General features: G+C 48.6%; 1 protein-coding gene and 1 long non-coding RNA gene across 4 annotated transcripts in view; one reads left to right on the forward strand and one right to left on the reverse strand.

The window, feature by feature from the left end:
- SGPP2 (sphingosine-1-phosphate phosphatase 2) overlaps nt 1-6,895 on the reverse strand; it is a 104,528-nt gene extending 97,633 nt beyond the window's left edge. The window contains exon 1 of one of the 3 annotated variants that reach the window (XM_072742157.1): nt 6,708-6,895. In XM_072742157.1, the coding sequence (XP_072598258.1) occupies nt 6,708-6,866 (159 nt within the window). In that variant the 5' untranslated portion in view covers nt 6,867-6,895. Of the gene's footprint in view, nt 1-6,693 lie in introns of all 3 variants that reach the window. The other 2 variants (XM_072742159.1, XM_072742158.1) reach the window with 2 other exon arrangements.
- Nucleotides 6,284-9,129, forward strand: LOC140595946 (uncharacterized). The gene is made up of 2 exons (XR_011997942.1): nt 6,284-6,380; nt 7,631-9,129. It is a non-coding gene; the product is annotated as an uncharacterized lncRNA (long non-coding RNA).
- The last annotated feature ends 7,883 nt before the right edge of the window (nt 9,130-17,012 follow it).

Here is a 17,012-nt window from a genome sequence, read left to right on the forward strand (position 1 = left end):
CCCTTAATTTCTTTCCTGCTGAGAGTTTTACTCTGCCCATGCTGAACATTTCACTCTTCACCAAAAATTGCAATGTGTCTTTATGTTCTATTGTTTAAGATTTCCCGGCAAAGAAAAGAGATTCTCATTCTTTTTAAGATTAATTTATTGAGACAGAGAGTGTCCATGTGAGCAGTGGGAAGGAGAGAGAGAGAGAATCTCCAGCAGACTCCCCACCAAGCCTGGAGCCAAACCCAGGGCTCCATCTCAAGACCCTGAGATCACAACCTGAGCCAAAACTAAGAGTAGGATGTTTAACCGACTGAGCCACCTATGTGCCCTGAGATCCTCACATTTTCATCTATTTGATTCCTATTGCTCTTTTTAGTCCCTCAAGACTTTATGAGCTCCTCTGCAGATGGTGAGCTACTCCTGCTATTGTCTCCCTGGTCACAAACCTATCCTATTACTATTATCAGCCTATTCTTATTATATTTTTATTAGCTTAATAATTATTATTATTAATTAATTAATAATTAGTATTAGCTTAATATCCTAATATTATTATTAACCTACATATTCTATTCTAGTATTTTTTGCATTGCATCATGTTCTTTGTGGCTTTCCTAGGACAGGACCTAGATCTTATTTTCTTTGTATCTTTATTTTTTTTTAAGATATTTTATTTATTTATTCAGGAGAGACATAGAGAGAGAGGCAGAGACACAGGCAGAGGGAGAAGCAGGCTGCCTTTGGGGAGCCTGATGTGGGACTCGATCCCAGGACCCCGGGATCATGCCCTGAGCCAAAGCCAGATGCTCAACCACTGAGCCTCCCAGGTGCCCCTCTTTGTACCTTTAAGGATGAGGACTAACCCAGTAGCTGATCAGGAAATGTTGGCTGGCATCTTGATCTCACTCACAGTGGAATTTAGGAAGGAAAGCAGGTGAATGTAGGGGAAGGGGAAGAGAAGAAAAGGAGAGTGGGAAAACAAACCGTAAGAGTCTCTTAACGATAGAGAACAAACGGTGGGTCGATGGAGGGAGGTGGGTGGGTGATGGGGATTAAGGAGGGCTCTTGTTGTGATGAGCACTGGATACTGCATGTAAAAAAAAAAAAGTTGGCTGGAAATAAAGGAAGAAAAGCTGAGATAGAAGCAGAAGTGGCCTATTGGAATGCCTGCACGGCTCAGTTGGGTTGAGATCTGATCTCAGGGTTGTAGGATGGAGCCCCACTTCAGGCTCCATGCAGAGTCTGCTTGAAGTTCTCTCTCCCTCTGCACACAGGTGCATGCTCTCTCTCATAAATAAATAAATAGATAGATAAATAAATAAATAAATTTTAAAAATCTTTAAAAAATGAAATAGAGGTGGCCTATTTTCTCCCAAAATTAAAGAGGGTGTTAATATCTGGTAGTGGTGAGGGTACTACACTCACAGTTATGTATCCTGGTCTGTGGGACAGCTCAGTATTGAAATCCATTAATATATGTATTTCTGACCAGCAGTTCCATGTCTGGAAATTTAAATTTAAAAGACAATCAAAGACTGAATTCAGTGTTGGCAGTGATTTTTTTTTTATTTGACACCCAAAGCAAAGGCAATGAGAGCAAAAATAAACAAATGAGACTACATCAAATTAAAAAGCTTCTGCACAGCAAAGGAAAACATTAACAAAGTGAATAGGCAATCTACCAAATGGGAGAAAATGTTTGGAAATCATATATCTGATAAGGAGAATTGTTTTTCAAATAATCTGATTAAAATGGGCAGAGGATCTGAATAGACATTTTTCCGAGGAAGATGTACAGATGGCCAACAGACACAGGAAAGATGCTCCACATCACTCATCCTCAGGGAAATGCAAGTCAAAACCAGGTGACATATCACCTCATACCTGTTATTATCAAGAAGAGAAGAAATAACAAGTGCTGGCAAGGATGTGGAGTAAAGGGAACCCTTGCGCCCTGTTGGAGGGAATGGAAATTGGTGCCGCCACAGCGGAAACAACATGGAGGTTCCTCAAAAAATTAAAAATAGGGGCTCCTGGCTGGCTCAGTTAGTAGATCATGCAACTCTTGATCGTGGAGTTGTGAGTTTGAGTCCTATGTTGGGTGTGGAGATTACTTAAAATCTTGAGGGGCGCCTGGGTGGCTCAGTCAGTTAAGCATCTGACTCTTGATTTTGGCTCAGGCCATGACCTTGGGGCTGTGGGATCAGGTCCCCCCTGGGGTTCCACGCTCCCCAGGGCATCTGCTCTGGATTCTCTCTCTCCCTCTCCTTCTGTTCCTCCCCCTCTCCTCTCTTTCTCTCTTGTAAATGAATAAATCTTAAAAATTAAATCTTTATAAAAATTAGAAATGGAAATACCACATGATCTAGCAATTCCATTTCTGAGTATTTATCTGAAGACAAAACACTATCGTGAAAAGACACCTGCACCCCCATGTTCATTTCGGCATTGTTTACAATAGCCAAGATTTAGAAACAACTTTAGCTCCTTGGATGAACGGATAAAGAAAATGTGCCACACACACTGGAATATTCAGCCGTAAAAACGAGGGAAAATCTTGCCATTTGTGAGAATATGGGTGGAACTTGAGGGCGTTAGGCTAAGTAAAATAGGTCAGAGGAAAACAAATGCTTTATGATCTCATTTATATGTGAAATATAAAACAAACAAAAATCTGAACTCACAGATTAAGAGAACAGATTGGTGGTTGCCTAGGGGCACTGGAGGTGGGGGTAGGTGAAATGGGTGAAGAAAATACAAACTTAAAGCTACAAAATAAGTAAGTCATGGGGATGTAATGTATATTTGCAAGTTGCTAAGAGAGTAGATCTTAAAAGTTCTTGCCCGAGTGGCTCATTTGGTTAAATGTCTGACTCTTGGTTTTGGCCCAGGTCATGGCCTCAGGGTTTCGAGACTGAGCTCTTCACAGGGCTCTGCACTCAGCTCAGAGTCCGCTTGAGATTCTCTCCCTCCACTCTTTCCTCCTCTGTCCCTCCCCGTGTTGTGTGCACACACACTATTTCTAAAATAAATAAATAAAATCTTTGAAAAAAAAAAAAGTTCTCATTCACAAGAAAACTGTAACTATAGGTGGTAATTAGACTCACTATGATCATGTCACAATATGGTACTTACAAATATTGAATCATCATGTTGTACACCTCTAACATAATATTACGTGCCAATTGTATCTCAATTTAAAAAGATAGTCAAGATATATAGAAAGATACGTATACAAAGATGTTATTTTTAATGCAAAAAAAACAGGAAAAAACCCTAAAAGCCCAGCAAGAGGCCAACTAAATGACAGCACATCCATTCTATGGAGTACATTCTATAGCCCCTGAAAATGAGGCTGAACATGTACTGTGTGATTATCTTCACGCAGTGGTATCATGACCATGGATTTAACCTTTTCTTTGTATTTTTCCAAGTCTTCTCATGGGAACAATATCTGTAACTAGAAAAAAAGTGATCCAAGGTACCTTTTCAAAGAAGTGGGTTATTTTACCATTTCAAACCTTGAACATCCACAAAAATCAAAACTGGAAATTCAACCCGTGGGCCACCTGAGCTATAACCAAGCCCAGATGTCACCGTGGCCATGACCACTGCCTCCAGCATCACCATTCTTGCCCTGAACACTCTAAGGGCAGTGGGCCCCGGGAGAAGGGAATTCAGAGCTTCCCATCTCTGTCTGCCAGCTTCTCCAGACCCCACTTCTGGCCTGGACCCTGGACATTGGTGTTTTGTTTTTGTTTTTCAAGCTCCTCTGACTATAATGCACAGCCACAGGTGGAAAGCCGCTCTGTTGCACTCTGTCCCACTCAGTTGCACTCTGCCCATTTTGCAGATGAGGCCTGGAGAAGTTCAAAGTGACATGGAGGTGGAGTCAGACCCAGGTCTCCTGATTCCTAAGACGGTTCTTTGCACTTTAGCAAAGCTAATAAAATAAAGGGTGAGTTTTTGTAGATTGACAGACTGGGAGGGCCCCAGCTGTTTTAAAATCGGGGTGTAAAGGTTTGTATAATAACATATCTTTGATCCCTGCCTCAAACCAATGTAGAACTATGTCTGAGCAAATAGTTATTAGAAAGTATTTATCGAGCACAGTATAGTTTGGAAAGATCACTCCAGTCTAAGATAATGATAGGGAAAGGCACTGCAAAGTCTACCTTAATGCAACTGTGTTGAGTAAGCAAAGGTGATAAAAATCAAAATACCATTATATCCAAGGCTGGCTTTACCCCAGAACAAATAAACATTATTCTAAGCAGGCCTCTGCCCTCCTACTCGGTCCCAGGATCCCTGCCTCTTGCTCTTGGCTACTGCCAGGAACGTCCTCCCACGGCTACCCTCGCAAACCAGTTATCCTAGGATGCGGAAAGTGACATGTTCTCTTTCCAGCCAACCTCGACCCGGCTCCCAATCACCCTGACACCTCATACCTTCGCAGTGAGACAGATAAAATGAAACCCTGGGATTTTTCCCTGGAAGGCGTACAGAAGAAAGAAGTTTAGACTTGAGAGTCAAAAGATCTGTGTGTGTGTTTCTGGGAAGTCCTCCACAAAGCACTTAACCCTTCAGGACCCAGACCTGTCTGTGAAAGTCATGACCACTGAGAAATCTCCGAGGCCCCCTCTGACTATTTCAATGACAGCTTTGAACAATCCCAGCCCAGCCCTAGTTAATCTTTAACTCAGCAGAACGTGCTGTTACGTGAGACTTGGTCCAGGAAGTTCTTAATCATTTCTGCACTTGTCCCGTTTTAAGGAGTGAAATAAATACAGCAAATGTGGGAAGTGAGAAGAATTAGATTTGCTGCATTCTAAAGCCACCCAAATGAAGAAAACACTTCTCTATTGTTTGGAGGGTCTTCAAGATGAGAGCTCTAAGCATCTGAGAGCTGTCTGATTTCTAGGCTAGGGGGAAAACACTTGATTTTCAATATCTACTCCTCAGTTTTAAAAAACCTGTGATCTTTTATTTTGAATTTTCAGCTCTCTCTCTCACTATTCATGCTCTATAGTGAGTGGAGGCCTGTTGGGATGTGAAGGGGGGAAACCCCTACCATTTGACTTGCTGAAGCAGCAAGAAAGACAAGTCTTTGCAAGAAATCTGCTTATCTTGCTTTTAAAGGGCAGATTTTATATTGCAGTCTGCGCTCATTTATTCGCAGAATTCACTGAGCTCCCATGTGAAGAAAATAATGAGCACACCAGGCAAGTTTCCTGCATTTTCAGAGCTCACCACCCACTAGAGCAGCCTGGCAATGATCAGATACCACCACCACCCCCAAAGGCATATTTACGTAATGGGATAAATGCCATAGTGAAGAATCATCAGAATGAAAGAGAACCTATAAAAGGGGGAGAGAGACTGGAAGGTGAGCAAAGGCGTCTCTTGAAGAACTGACCTTTGAAAATGAAGGATGAGGGGTTATTTGGAGAAAGAAGGAAAGGCCCAGGGGCCAGCGGCCACAGGGAGGGACAGCTGCTGGGGATTCTTCCAACGGTCCCCTTAGGCTCTTATGAGTTATCCAGGACAGGTAGGCAATCATTTTCCTTTGGGAACTCTCCCCGTATTTGTAAAATATTAATCTTCCCAAGTCACCTGAAACAAACCCACCTTTAAAAACATTCACTAACCTCTCCTGTATCGAATGCTCCCGTGGGCTATTTTCCCCACCATCACACACCGGTACACGGACTTCTTACCCTGAATGGTTCGCTCCATCTAAGTGTTTCATGGCCTGTAGTGAGTGAGGTCCTGTGTTGGGTGGGGGAGAAACCCCTACTCTGCAGCTGGTGCACAGGCTTTTGAAGCAGGTAGAAGTCACCTCTCTGCAAGACCCCTGCTCCTGTTGCTTGTAAAGGGCAAGGGGATCCCCTTGCAGAATTTAGTTCCATTATCAAAGGTAATGCTTAAAACGGTTTGAAAGGCGTTAGTGGGAAACTGCGTCCTGCTTCAGCCTCCGGAGCTGGAGAAGCAGGGGAAGTGTGGGGAGAGAGAATCAGAAGGGGCCCTTGCATCCACCTGGGCGCGACGCGGCGTACGGTGCGCACAGGTGTGCGCGGGGATGGGGATGCTGTGCCGCCTCCCGGGCAGGTGGCCGGGCCTCACCTCCTACTGTGCCCCACTGTTAAGGCGAGAGGAAGGGGAGGGCGGGTCTCCAACTCCTCTCAAAGTTACCAGGTATCCCACGGGGCGGAGAAGGAACAAGCACAGCATCCCAGGCGGTTTCTCTAGGGCCGCGCAGCCCCGCCCCCGCCCTCGCCACCCCCCCCCCCCCCCGCGAGCTCCGAGGTCCGGTGCCCGCGCTGCGCCGCCCCGCGCAAGCCAGGGGCTTCCCGACTCCTGAGCTCCTGGATCTGGAAATCCCCGCAGAGGTAAATGCCACTTCCTGCCCCCGAGCGGCTCCTCCCACCCCTCCCCGCCTCCGTCCGCAGCCCCGTCCCCGGGTGCCCCCCCCCCCCCCTGCAGCCTGCGGGGTCCCTGCGTCCAGGCGGCGGTGCCCGGGCGCGCTCCCCTAGGCCGCGGCGGCTGCGCATCCGCACCCGGAGCTGGGGGGGGGCCCGCACAGCTGTTGGAGCCCCGGGCGGGGGCCGGGGGCCGGGACCCCCCGGGCCGCCCCCCTCGTCCGCAGTTACGTAACCGGCCCTGCGGGAAGCCCCGAGGGCGCAGCCCCCCCGCCCCGCGCACCTGGCCGCCGTTACCTGCGGGGCCGCGACGCTCCGCAGCCCGTGCGCCGGCGCCCCTGCGCCCCTGCTCCCGGCGTGGCGGGGAACCTCCTCGGGCGCCGGGAAGAGCCCGCAGCGGCGCTGGAAGCGGGCGACCAGCTGGGAGTCCTGCAGGCTCCGCAGCAGCTCGGCCATGGTGCGCCCGCGCCCGCACCCCACGCTCGCTCTGCAGCGCCGCCCGGGCGCCCGCGGGGCCTCGGGGGGGGGGGGGCGGTGGGGGCGGGGCCGGGCGCCGGCCAACAGGTGCGCCGCGCGGGTCCTAGCGCCGCCCCGCCCCGCCCCGCGCGCCCAGGTGGCCGCCTCCCCCCGCGGGCTCGGACGGGCTCGGGCGGCCCCGGCGTCGGGCCAGCTGGCAGCGGGGCGCGGCGCGCAGGTGCCTCGGCCGCGCCCCTCCGCCCCTCCGCGCCCCTCCGCGCCCCTCCGCGTCCCCTCGCGCCCCCCCGCCCCTCCGCGCCCCCCCGCGCCCCTCCGCGCCCCCCCCCCGCGCCTCCCCGCGCCCCTCCGCGCCCCTCCGTCCCCCCGCGCCCCCCCGCGCCCCTCCGCGCCCCTCCGCGCTCCCCCGCGCCCCTCCGCCCCCCTGCGCCCCTCCGCGCCCCCCTCCGCGCCCCCCCGCGCCCCTCCGCGCCCCCCCGCGCCCCGCGCCCCGTCCCTTCCGGCCGGCGCAGAGGTGCCACCTCGCGGGGGGCCGAGCCCGGGACACCTGCGCCGTCCTCCCTGCGGCGCGCGCTGGGCCCGCACCGACCCCACTTTCACCCCGAGCCCAAGCTGGGGGCGCCCTTCCCTCCGGCTCCCCGCACCCCGCTCCCGCTTCCTGGAAGAATGAGCCCTCTCGGGAGGATTCCCAAACTTTGTGGGTGGTTTTGTTTTCCCCCAAACTGTGATGCAACGTCTCCCGGCAGCCCGACCTCCCTCCTCGACCTTGCTCAAGAACCCGGGAGGTTGAGAGTCCGTCACCCTGAATCACCCGCTGGGTCCTTCCTTGCCCCTGCTCTTGTGATTTGGCGATTGGTGAGCACCTGGAGCACCTGGAAGACGGGCGTGGAGGAGACGCTCCCCTTTCCCGGTTCGCTGCGTTGGGAAAGATGCTGCGGCCCCTCCCGCTTCTGCTGTCTCCTGGCTCGCCCCGGTGGCGGTGGCGCAAGGGCGCAGGCTCATTAGACCCCGAGGGAACCAGGGGACGCGGGAGGAGGGCTGGACGTCTCACCGCCCCTGGCCTGCTTAAGGATCTCAGCAGGAGAGGAGCCTTGGTCTCCCTCCCTCCCTCCTGAATCTCCCCGGGGGTGCTGAGGTCCCCCTGAGGGCTCCTGTACTTCCTCACAACGACTGAGACGCACAGTGGACTCAGGCCCCCCTGATCAGCCTGCAGCAAAAGCACAGGCCTAGTCCTTCTGTCCTTCTGTCTGCGGTGGACAGCAGAAGGCTGCGTGCTGACCATCTGGTTGCACAAATGACTATGAACAAACACCGCCACGTGCCCGTGTACCTGGTTGTCCTTTCAGATCTTTGGGATGTAGCTTTCAAGGATGATTTGGTCTCCCTCACACCTTAGTTTCTGGTCCCATTCCCAGAGCAAGATCAAGGGGACAGAGAATGCCACAACAGCTGGGAGTCACTTAACTTATAGAGGAAGCACAGGGCTGCTGTCACAACCCAGTCCTGGAAGCGGAAGGCTCCTCTCCCCAACGTCACTGCCATTTACAGCCATTGGGACGGAAGCCTCTAGTTGAGTTTTAAAAGCTCACGTTAGACTAGCGCAGGGCCTGTTCTTCTTATGTGTTAAAGAAAGAGGCTCTCCCATGAAGACACTTGAGTGATGCATCTCTGAAATATTAAATTTCCTTTCTCTCAAAGAAAAGAAGCAAAGCAAGCATGGCACATGTAACATAAAGCCGAAGAATTGCACATTCAGATAATGTCCTTTATCTCCCTGGAGGACCAAGTACTGGCTCCAGCCCCTAGTGACTTGTGATGTCACCGGGTGCCTTAGTTTTCTCCCTGTGATAAACTAATAATCTGCACTTCTTGTTTTGTAAGGCGATTGTGAAAAATCTTTAGATAAGCTCTATAAGGCAACCTGGTGACATGGCCATAGCATTCTGTTTTGCACCAGAGCCACTCAGTTTAGGAGGAATCTTCCAGAGGATTTGGCTCTGAATATCTCAAGTGAAACTAAAAAGCCAGTGGCTTCTGACACTGATCCATATGCTCTCCCCAGAACCTTTCTTTTAAGGCACAGGCTGATGTTCTGAACATAAATTTCCCAACTCATCTAATAAAAATCAATGTCCCCTAGAAGTGGTAGGCTGAAGGGCTGCTCGAGCGTAACATTTAGTGGAGAAGTTACACGGTAGCCTGAAGTCGTGCATTTAAATTAATAAAGTTGATGCAGGAAAAATAACCTGTAGTTGTTTGGATAATTTAACGCTAGTCATGCCTGGGACATTTTGCTGGTTTTTTACCCCCCGCCAGGGTAGAAATCTAGGTATTTGTACTTTGATTAATCGTGTATATATAATAATTACTAAGTGACATATTTTAAAGGAAGAGTGATGGATGTATTCACTAGGGTAAAGGTTAAGCTGCTATAACAAAGAGACCCCAAAATCTAGTGGCTTAAAGAGCACAGCTATTTATTTCCCTTTCATATAAGAGTTCTAAGGTGAGAAGTCTGGGTTAATGGGAGGCTCCATGAGGCCACCCAGTAACTCAGATTCTTCTCATTTTATTGCTCCACCGCCCACTGAGACCAAGCCCAAAGTCACTGTCCTCTTCTGCATGATTGAAACTTGGTTATGGGCACCTCTTAAATCCAGTGAGTGTCCTGAGCAGCAGACTATGTTCCACCAGTAAGAACATGGTCACATGGCCCCAGATAGGCTTGGAAATGTCACCTCCAGCAGGGTAGCCTATGTCCAGCTTCCACTGTATTTCTGTGAGAACAGGGAGGACAGATTTTTTTTTGGTGGGCAATCAGGCATGGAAATCAAACCAGTGTTGGTTTAAATGTTGTAAAATATAAATCTGTGTTATAATTCAACCCATAATCTGCCCAATTTTATCTAGCAGTCTGTCTTTAATTTGGTGCATTCTAAATACTCACGTGCACATACAAATCTTTGTCAAAAGAAAGCACTAAAAATAAGTAAATTCAAAGGGAAAACTGTCATCTCTTTGTGGAACCAAAATGAGGAAGTTAAAAGAAAATGATGTCAAAATGCCTTTTAAATGAAAAACATTGGTATCGATCGTATTATTACATTTTAAATTCTGATTTAGAGTTCTCTCTCTATAGAGCAGGTCACTTCCACATTACAACAAAACCATTCCGTTTTCAACTTGGCGATTATTTCCTAGATCAAGACAGATATCCAGGGTTGGGTTCTGTATTGCTTATCTATTGCTTCATAACCAATTATCCCATTTATAGCAACCTATGACAGCAACATTTATTGTCTTGAAGTTTCTTTAGGTCAGGAATCCAGGGCCATCTTAACTGGGTCCTCTGGCTCTGGGTTTCTCACCAGGTTGCAGGCATGTCAAGGCTCAACTGAAGGTAGGTCAGCTTCCAAAATCACGTAAGTAGTGGTTGGTAGATTTCCATTCTTTGTGGGCTATTGGCCAGAGGCCACCTTCTCTTTCTTGCCGTAGGGGTCTCTCCATAGGACAGCTCACCGCCCAGAAGCTTCCTTCATCAAAGCAAGCAAACAGAGAACCAGAGAGAGAATCCGAGCAAGACAAAGTAGCCATCTTTTATAATCTGATATTGGAGGTCACACCCCAATACTTTGGTCACATTCTACTTAGTACAACCAAGTCAGTAGGTCCAGCCCATGTTCAAAGGGGGTGGGGATAAGACAAGAATTTAAGGAGTAGGAGGTAAGAATTACCAGCTGCCTACCGCAGCTTCTTTACATCTACATTAACTTTCTATCTTCATACCCATAATATCAATACGTATCATCCCAAACAAACATGATTCATAGCATTGGGCTCAAAGAAATAAGATGCATGTACACACAAAGAAGGTGCAATGACATGAGAACAATAGTGCAATGGAAGACACAGGACATCAGAAGATTGATTTCTAGTAAAACTGTACTGGACGCCTGGGTGGCTCAGCGGTTGAGAACCTGCCTTCGGCTCAGGTTGTGACCCCAGGGTCCTGGGATCGAGTCCGTCATCGGGCTCCATGCAGGAAGCCTACTTCTCCCTCTGCCTGTGTCTCTGCCTCTCTCTCTGTGTCTCTCATGAATAAATAGAATCTTAAACAAACAAACAAACAAAAAAAAACTATATGTACCACAGCTGAAATTCTCAAATCTGGGATAAGCATTACCTCGCCAATCTGCCAAAGTCATAGACAACTTAAAGACAGTTGAAAGCAGAAACTATTAAGTTGGCAAAGAGAAAAACAATGAAACAAATAAAGAAGTCCAAAAACAGATTCTTTGGGGGGAAAAAAATAACAAAACTGAAAAACCGCTAGCATGACAAAGAATAAAAGGAGAAAACATGAAAGCTCAAAACTAGAAATGCTAAGGAAGAAATAATCATCAAAAGCAGAGGAAATTTTAAAAGTCTTTGGAGGGTACTTCCCATGCCCTTCCCATTCCCTCTGAGAATGCAGATGAAATAGAGAATTTCTTAGAAAGAAAAAACTTACTAAAAATTGGCCGCAGTCTAACAGAGCAATTATCACAGATGTAGGTAAAGGGGTTCAAATCCTCCCCCCCCATAAAAAGCACTTAGGCTAGATAGTTTCACAGGGAAATTCTTCCCAACCTTTAAAGAATGGACGATCTCAATGCTACTTATTTCCAGAAGAAAGAATTTTTCTAAATTCCCTTATAAAGTCATTATGATATGGATCTCCAAGCCGAAAGAGCACCAGGAGGAAAACAGAAAACTCTCACTTGTGGATAGGGCTCAAAATCTTAGGCTATCCACAGCTGAAACCCAACAGTCCACTTAAAAAAGAATGTGTGGTGGCTTAAGTGCAATTGGTTCCAGTCATAACGTGAACAAACGTCATTAAGTAGCAGCGACAACAAAAAATCCATCAATATTACCGTTGCATTAGTAGCGCTAAGGGGAAAAGTCGTATGATTTGTTATACAGGTTGAATTGTGCCCCCCAGCTCCGCGGATCTCCTAGCACCCAGGACCTCAAATGGGGCCTCATTCAGAAATAGGGTGGTGGCAGGTGTGGCTAGTGTGGCGCGGGTCCCCGAGCCCAAGTGCCGGGTGTGCCCCTAAGAAGAGCGCTCTGTGGCCCCAGGGAGCACACTGGAGACCGCCCAGGCGGGGGCTGCAGGGCCACGGCTGTTGGGGGCAAGGCCCTGGAGACCCGCGGTGGGCGGGGAGGGCGCCCCTGGGTGCCGGAGGGGCCTGGTCCTCAGCCCCCACACCCGAAAATCATCCGAGATGCTGGATGATTTTCCCCCGACTTACAGATGTAGCAGATGCTTTCTGCAGGGTGGGCGCTCAGGCCGGCTCCCCGCGGGAAGGCCGAGGGTGAGAGGGCAGGCCGCCGTCGCCCTCGAGCTGCGTGACCTGGCTGCAGAGCCACAGCCGGCTGGCCTCGGCCCGCACCCCCGGTCTAATTTGGGCTCAACACACGTGCTTCCTCGTTGGGAATTTGGATTCCGAGGCCTCATTCGGCATCTGCTGAACTAGAGAGGAGGAAATGCGGAAGCTAAGGCCTACACCAGCCGGCGGTGCGCAGGCGGGCAAGGCACCCCGGGCCAGGTCTACGCTGTTTCCATCATTGTGACCTTCCTTCCTTCCTTCCTTCCTTCCTTCCTTCCTTCCTTCCTTCTTTCTTTCTTTCTTCCTTCCTTCCTTCCTTCCTTCCTTCCTTCCTTCCTTCCTTCTTTTTCTTTCTTTCTTTCTTTCTTTCTTTCTTTCTTTCTTTCTTTCTTTCTTTCTTTCTTTCTTTCTTTCTTTCTTTCTTTCTTTCTTTCTTTCTTTCTTTCTTTCTTTCTTTTCTTTCTTTCTTTCTTTCTTTCTTTCTTTCTTTCTTTCTTTTTCTTTCTCTCTTTCATTCTTGACTCTGTTTGAGAGAGAGAGAGCATGAGCAGGGATGGGGCAGGGAGCATGGGAGACAGAGGGAGAAGCAGGCTCCCCACTGAGCAGGGAACCCCAAGAAGGGGGGGCTTGGTCCCAGGATCCTGAAATCATGACGCGAGACAAAGGCAGCTGCTTCACCGACTGAGCACCCTAGGAGCCCCTGTGAGGTCCTTTTCTGTGCTACCCATAGATCCCTGGTATCAGATTGCCCATTTCGATTCCTTTTAGCCTCAAGAGGCCTAACTCAGATATCCAGGAATTGGCAGGACATGGAAACTGAGGCTCTAGAGCTCAGATGGGAGCAGTTTCCCACCTGTGTTAGGGGCAGGGCATCACCAAGGCCGCAGTCACTCTTACTGTCATGGAAACCACCGGTCCCCACCCTACTTCCCTAAACCCCCTCCAGTCCCTAGCCCCCGGGCTGTTGGAGAGGGTGACACAGTCTGGGCTTCCTAGGAGATTCGGGAATTCAGTGAATCTACTGAAAATATTTAACCCCCTAATGAATCAAATTGCTTCCGGGGCTTTGCTGGAAGCCTCGTCACTTTATATGGATTAAACATTCTGAGATACAAGCCAACTTTTGGCACACAACCCTTCCAGAATTTGCAAACTACTATATATGAATTTTAGTGCTAACGTATGTATATCTTTGCATGTACATTATGTAGAGTACCTGAGGATTAACAGGCTTACAGCCTAGAGACCTACCATTTGTTGATAAATTGATCAAAGCCCTAGGCTCCATGGGCTACCTGGCTCACCGAAAGGCTGAAATGTGAAGCACAGAACCCATCTTGTGTTGTTCACGGTGCTACTCTTTTTCTTCTCTCTCACTAATGAAAACCATTTTTCCTCTTTGGACACTTCCAATAAATCACCAAACAAAAATTCTCTTAGGGGGAAAAAAACCTTTTCAGGTTGGAAGAAACTCTAGCTTAAAACCTTGCTTTAAAAGAAAATATTTACAGGTGCTGTTCCTGCAAAAAGGGAAACGGTAGAAAGAAGGCAAACGGTAAGAAGAAGGGCTCGGTCTTGGATTTGCCCCGCGGCAGACATTTGAGGGAGGTCCCATGCGCATCCTCGCATAAGGATGAATATTGGAGAAGAGTTTGATTTCAGCCAGAACTTCTTGGTTTGAATCCAGTTGAATCCAACCATACGATAAAAAATACTTTTTTTCAGTAAGTTTTTTTTTTTTTTTTTAAGATTTATTTACTTATTCATGAGAGACACACACAGAGAGAGGCAGAGGCACAGGCAGAGGGAGAGCAGGCTCCGTGCAGGGAGCCCGACGTGGGACTCGATCCTGGATCCCAGATCCCGGGGTCACGCCCTGAGCCAAAGGCAGATGCTCAACCACTGAGCCACCCAGGCATCCCTGCCAATAAGTTTTGATGGATTTTGAGCACTTTATGCGGAACAGTGCAAAGTTTAGCATATTATACCTAACTAAAGAACCCGAAGGAAGGGACAGATCTCTTGTGCTGAGCAGTGCTAAGTCAACCCTTCTCTTTGTTTGGCTTTTGCTTTGATAAAACACATCAAAACATCTAATAAAGAAAAGTGAATAGTTTCTTCCAGTTCCATCAGGCTTGCATTGGGGTTGGTCAAGCCCAGGGACTGAGTGCTCTAGCGCAAGACAACAAAATAAAATATATTTGACTCTTCAGGGGTGGTATATTAGGGATGGTCATTTTTATTCTTTTTTTTTAAGATTTCATTTATTTATTCATGAGACACACACAGAGAGAGAGAGAGAGAGAGAGAGAGAGGCAGAGACACAGGCAGAGGGAGAAGCAGGCTCCATGCAGGGAGCCTGACACGGAACTCGATCCCGGGACTACAGGATCACGCCCTGGGCTGAAGGCGGCGCTAAACCACTGAGCCACCCGGGCTGCCCTGGTCATTTTTATTCTTAAAGAACATTCCCTATGAATATCACTCATGGTTGAGTCCTTTCCAATAACCAGTTTCCTGGACATCTTTATCATACGATTCAATATACAAATTCAGCTAACGGCACACTAAGGCTGTGTTTATTGCATAGACCAGGGTAGAAGCCTACCACTTGGTTATCAAAATTTTAAAGCCTCCAAATAAGCTTCCTGAATCCAAGGAAACCATTTTTAGCTATAGTTCATGCATATATTCATGAATCATCTACAAGCTGAAAATTGGTCGGAAAGCTTCACAGATACTCACCTCCAACACAGTGCCTAATAAACAAAGCCAGTCCCGGAATAATACGGAACAGTATGTACGGCATTTTGCTACTTACGTTTAGGATATTAAAAGGCACAAAACACATATTTGTGCGTGTGCGCGCACAAGAACAGAAGAAGATCCAGGATAAAAACACCCACTTGCTAACGTTCAGCTCCTGGCATAGGCTAGGAGCCAACGGGAACTTGCAGTTTTCACTCTGTGCACTTGGTATTTGCTTGAGTTTTTCCCAGCCATGTATAGCTTCCTGGGATTTGAAAAGATTTGTTTTTTTCTTTTAAAACTCCTAACTGGGGGCGCCTGGGTGGTTCAGTCAGTTAAGGGTCCTGGGATCGAGCCCTGAATCGGGCTCCCTCCATGGAGCCTGCTTCTCCCTCTGCTTCTCTCTCTCTCTCTCTCTCATGAATAAATAAATAAACCTTAGAAAAAAAAAAAAAGAACTGGAAACTGATCTCCCTGGGCCAAGATTCATTGTTGGCCACACTTAGCTGAGCTGAGTATCTGCTCTTCTCTCTAGATGGGCCCCTTGCTGGGGTTCTCTACAGTTCTCCTCGCTCCGTGTTCTGTAACATCCTTCTCTCATTGCTCATTTCATGGTTGGCTCAGTCCCTGAAGCCTTTGGGTTTTACAGTCATGGCACTTAAATCAAGGAAGGCCGATGCTGCTCCTAAGCAACGCTATCCATTGGGATACCATCTCTCAATGGCTGATGCAGAAAGAAATCATCATCCCTTTCCTTAAGGCACCTGGATAGAGCCAGGGAGACAGGACAGGCGGTGGTCCCCTAAACCTAGTTAGAAACCTGGCACCCAAATCTTCTTGCCTTCCTCAAGCATAGCTAGTAACAGTCAGTAAACGATCCTATATTTGAATTTCCCCGAAGAGGGTGGCATGTCATCCACGTGGACATTTGTAGGATTTCCATTGAGGGTACGTTCACACATGGGCAATTTTAGAAAGGTTGCTGTCTTGCTTAAATAGCCAACCCTTACCTCTCCAGAACAATTAACCAGAGCGCTGATTTGTAATTTTGCCCATCAGCCTTTCTCCTGCTACCAGCCTTCCTTCCCGCTAATTCCCTCTCCCGCTGCGGGCGGCGGGGCTAGGAGGCAGAGTGATCTGCACACCCCCGGTTCAAACCCAGGTCTCTCATTTAGTCTTCGGGCAATTCTCTTAACTCCGAGCCCAGCAAGAACCCTCTGTACCCGTGCGGTATTAGTATTTCACAGCCTCCCTTTTTTTTTGAAGGGTCACAGAATCTTCTCCAGATCCCCCAATTTTTTCCAATCTGCATTATCACTTTCTCAGCCTCCCCTACGTCGCTTGGCTAATTCACCCCGCGAGGTGAGGTGAGATAGAAAGCGTCGAATGCACGGAACCGCCGCCTGACAGCTGCTCTCCGGGGCAGCGAAGGCCGCGGCCGGAGCCGCGTGGAACAATCGAACCCACTTTGATCTCTGGACGGTGTGTGCTGCCCGTGAGTTCGAGGGTCTCAAGTCCTAACAGCTCCTGTGTCTCAGCCAAATACCAGCATGCGGCCCGGTTAACAAGCGCCTGTGGAGACTCACAGATCCCCATTCTGATCACGAACTGGATTCATGGGCCATGGTAAGCGCCATCTGTATACATGAGGTCACTGGTCTCGTGGGTCGGCTGAGTGGTAGGAAGAATGCGGGAGGCTTCTTGCCGTCCGCTGGAGGATCGCTCTCACACAAGTGAGGTCTTAATTCATAAAGAGACAGGAAGTTGTCCCCTCTCTGTCAGGGGGTGCAAAATCCTCTCCCCAGCCTGGGTTAAGGAGTTGACTTCTTTTTTTTTTTTAATTTTTATTTATTTATGATAGTCACACAGAGAGAGAGAGAGAGAGAGAGGCAGAGACACAGGCAGAGGGAGAAGCAGGCTCCATGCACCGGGAGCCCGATGTGGGATTCGATCCCGGGTCTCCAGGATCGCGCCCTGGGCCAAAGGCAGGCGCCAAACCCAGGGA

The sequence above is a fragment of the Vulpes vulpes genome, chromosome 16, assembly GCF_048418805.1.
Source record: "Vulpes vulpes isolate BD-2025 chromosome 16, VulVul3, whole genome shotgun sequence".
Taxonomy (NCBI): domain Eukaryota; kingdom Metazoa; phylum Chordata; class Mammalia; order Carnivora; family Canidae; genus Vulpes; species Vulpes vulpes.